Here is a 3,036-nt window from a genome sequence, read left to right as displayed (position 1 = left end):
ATGGCGGGGGGGGGGCTCCTCTGGGGCAAAGGGAGCGGGACACTTTCTGCGGGTGGGGAGGGTGAGGGCAGGGAGTTTTTCCCCCCCTGAGCCTCGACTGAGCGAACGCTCTCCTCCGGCCCAATTTTCCTTTTTTCCCTGGTACGGCGCCCTCTCTTCTGGCGGAGAAAAGTTCAGGCTCCCCTCTCCCCTGGTCGCAAAGCGCCTTTCCACTGCCAGGCACTCAAGCTGGACGTCTCCCTTGCTTACTTTTCCCCCCAAGGTGGATTTTCTCTCCCCACCCCTCCAGGGCCTTCCTCTCCCTGCTCCAGGCCGAAAGTTGGGGTTTGTTCCCTGGAGAGCCCCAGGCTGAGCCTGCTGAGCAGCCCCGAAACCAGCTCTGGGTGACGGTGACGTGGCTCCTGGCTGGCCGGGGAGGAGAGGGAGGAGGAGGCGGAGGCGGGAATAACTGCGCTATTTTTCCCTTTTTCTTTTTTTTCCCTTCCCCTTTTCTCTTCCTCAACTTGTCTCAAGTTACATGCGGAAGTGTCGTTAAAGGGGAAAAGGCAGAGGGAAAGGGATCCCCATCCTCTGGCCTTGGGGACGCACCCTCCGGCGAGGGACAGGCTTTCCAGGGATGTTCCCCATGGGTGCATTAATTTCTGTCCTGCTCCCAGCTGGCAGCCTCCTGCCCTCTGCCCTTCCCGGCCCCGTCCCACCTCCAGCACCTTCTCCCTGGAGCAAACGAAGAAGCAGGGAGAGATCTGAATTATCGGGCTGCTGCGACTGTATGTCACATTCCACCCAGATCCCCTCCCTCCCGTGGCAGATCAGGCACAGCTGTTCCCCTGCGGCCCCCCACCAGCCACCCCCACTTTCGGGAGTCCTGTCTGGAGTGATGCAGATCCCAGAGCCCAGCCCCGGAGGAAAAAAAAAAAAGATACTTCCAAGAGGTGGTTTGAAAGAAACTTGGCTGAAAATATTAATCCTGGATTCCTGCAAGTGGATTACAAACAACGTAATATATGTGTTGCATGAAAGAAGCACATAGGTACCGCCATTTTTATAGATTTAACAGAAATGAGCTTAGTAGTGATAGTTACAAAGTTTTAATATATTCAGAAACAGCCTTGGGTGACCAGCCTGTTTGGGATAAATCTTGTCCTTGCAGCTGCAGTTATGCAGGGAGGTCTCATGGCAGTGCGAGCGGACCTCCGCATCGAGACGGGGCCATTAGACATTCATTATCTAATCACTAGTATAAAGCTGCTTTAATACAGCCAAATGGATGTTTTAATTTGTCACCTCGTCCCCAAGCAGATTGCATCCGGCTGTGGGTCTAATTTGGTTACTCAAGGGTTGCGTGACCCTGCCTGCTCTTGCCCCAGGACCAGCTCTGGCTGCCGCTGGCCCTGTCCCCAGCCGCCACCCGCGGCCGTCTCCTCCATGTCTCCCTCCATCGGCACGTCCTTATGGGCTCGCTTGGAGTAAAATCCTTAATGATTAAAGTGTAAAAATATTATTCCCGGTGCTTACGGAGAGGACTAACAAGTCCATTAGCATCACCAGATTCCTTTCTGAATACATTTGCATACATTTCCTCTCTGCCCATTAGGCTGGCTGCCGTGTTTTCCCTCTCTGCCGCTCCAGCACCTGCCGCACCGGGCTTTTCCAGCCGCGTTCCCAGGCTGGGCTGGAAAACACCCGCTTGGCCCCGTGAAACCCGGGAGGGCCCTGCCTGCCCCTGCCAGGGCATCGAGGCAGAGGTCGGGGCAGTGGGAGAAGAGCAGGTTAGACCAAAGGAGAGCGTCAGCAAAGGAGCAACGGGGTAGGGACTGGCTGAAATTGGGTTTCCCGCCATCAGAGCGGAGGTGCCTGGGGTTTCATCAGGGCTCTGCAAGGCCATGCAGGTGCTGGCGGAAGCCAAGCCCCAGCCCCGGTGGCCCAGCAGGTCCCTGGTGTCCCAGGTCCTTTCGCAGGCAGGCAGAGAGGGGTTTGAGCTGTGGAGCGGGGATGGGAGGTTTTGGGGGAACAGATTTAGGGTCCTCTATGCTGACAGATCCCCTTCCAAGCCCCTGGGGCTCAATGTCTGAGAGCCCTCGTCATCTTCCGGTCCCTCCGCTCCTTTTCACAGCTTCTTGTCCCACCCAGGGGATGAAACCTCCTGTGGAGGGGTAAGACTGTTGTGCGTGGCAAAGGTTTATTCTCTTCATCTTGCGCCTTCCCAAGAAGAGCTGATCGGCCCAAAGCCACAGCGTTATCTCCTGCTGTGGCACCAGGAACCACCACATGAGGCGACCGTCAGAGGGACTTCACAGGAGCAGCCCAGCCGAGCACACCCAGCTGGGACACAGTGGTGGGGCTGGGGTCTCCCCATGGGACATCCCCATGCGGCATGAGGGAGGGCCGTGGAAAGGCTGCCAGGAGGGCGAGGGGCGCATGGACGCTTAGAGAAGGAAAAACTGGCACATGAAGTGGGAGCAGGTAAAAATAAACCTTCCCTCCTCGCCACAACACGAAGCGCCTTGCACTGGGTGTCTCCCCGCCTCCCGAAATAATGCCGGGCGCTGCCACCGCCCTGCACGGTGATGCTCTCTCCATGCCTCCCGTTTCCATGGTGACCGCAAGGAATGTCGCCAGGGTGACAGGGAGGCGAGCGAGCTGGGATTTGGCATTAAAAACGGGAATTTGGGGTTGTTGGGTTTCTTTTTCTTTTTTTTTCCCCCTTTAGTTCTATTTTTGGGTTTCCCTCTCTGCCTTTGCTGATCTGGGAGGCTCCTTCTCCTGCAGAGCCCCTGGGCCAGGCGGCAGCAGCTCCGTCAAGGGCCCTTCCCCACCTCTGCCTGTTCTGCGAGGCGATGGCAATCGCACAAGAAGATGGGAGAAGGGGGTTTCCTCCTCACTAAAGCATTAGTTTCCTGCCACCAGGAAGGCTTCTGTGCTTTTGCCCCCAGAGGTGCTTGGTCAGGAGTCGCCCTCCGTTTCTGCTGCAGGCTGTGGCTCAGGCCGCATCCAGACCCCCTGGGAGGGCAGGCAGCCCCCAGGGTTCATCCCAGA

At 57.3% G+C, this 3,036-nt stretch overlaps 1 protein-coding gene across 1 annotated transcript in view; it reads right to left on the bottom strand.

Moving 5' to 3' along the window:
• KDELR3 (KDEL (Lys-Asp-Glu-Leu) endoplasmic reticulum protein retention receptor 3) overlaps positions 1-1,439 on the bottom strand; it is a 10,135-nt gene extending 8,696 nt beyond the window's left edge. The window contains exon 1 of the mRNA XM_009332673.1: positions 1,363-1,439. Coding sequence (XP_009330948.1) covers positions 1,363-1,439 — 77 coding nt within the window. The remainder of the gene's footprint in view (positions 1-1,362) is intronic.
• Between the last annotated feature and the right edge of the window lie 1,597 nt (positions 1,440-3,036).

This window comes from Pygoscelis adeliae, unplaced genomic scaffold, assembly GCF_000699105.1.
Source record: "Pygoscelis adeliae isolate BGI_AS28 unplaced genomic scaffold, ASM69910v1 Scaffold399, whole genome shotgun sequence".
Classification (NCBI taxonomy): Eukaryota; Metazoa; Chordata; class Aves; order Sphenisciformes; family Spheniscidae; genus Pygoscelis; species Pygoscelis adeliae.
Note: the sequence above shows the minus strand (reverse complement) of the source record. Positions and strands in the feature narration are given on the sequence as shown.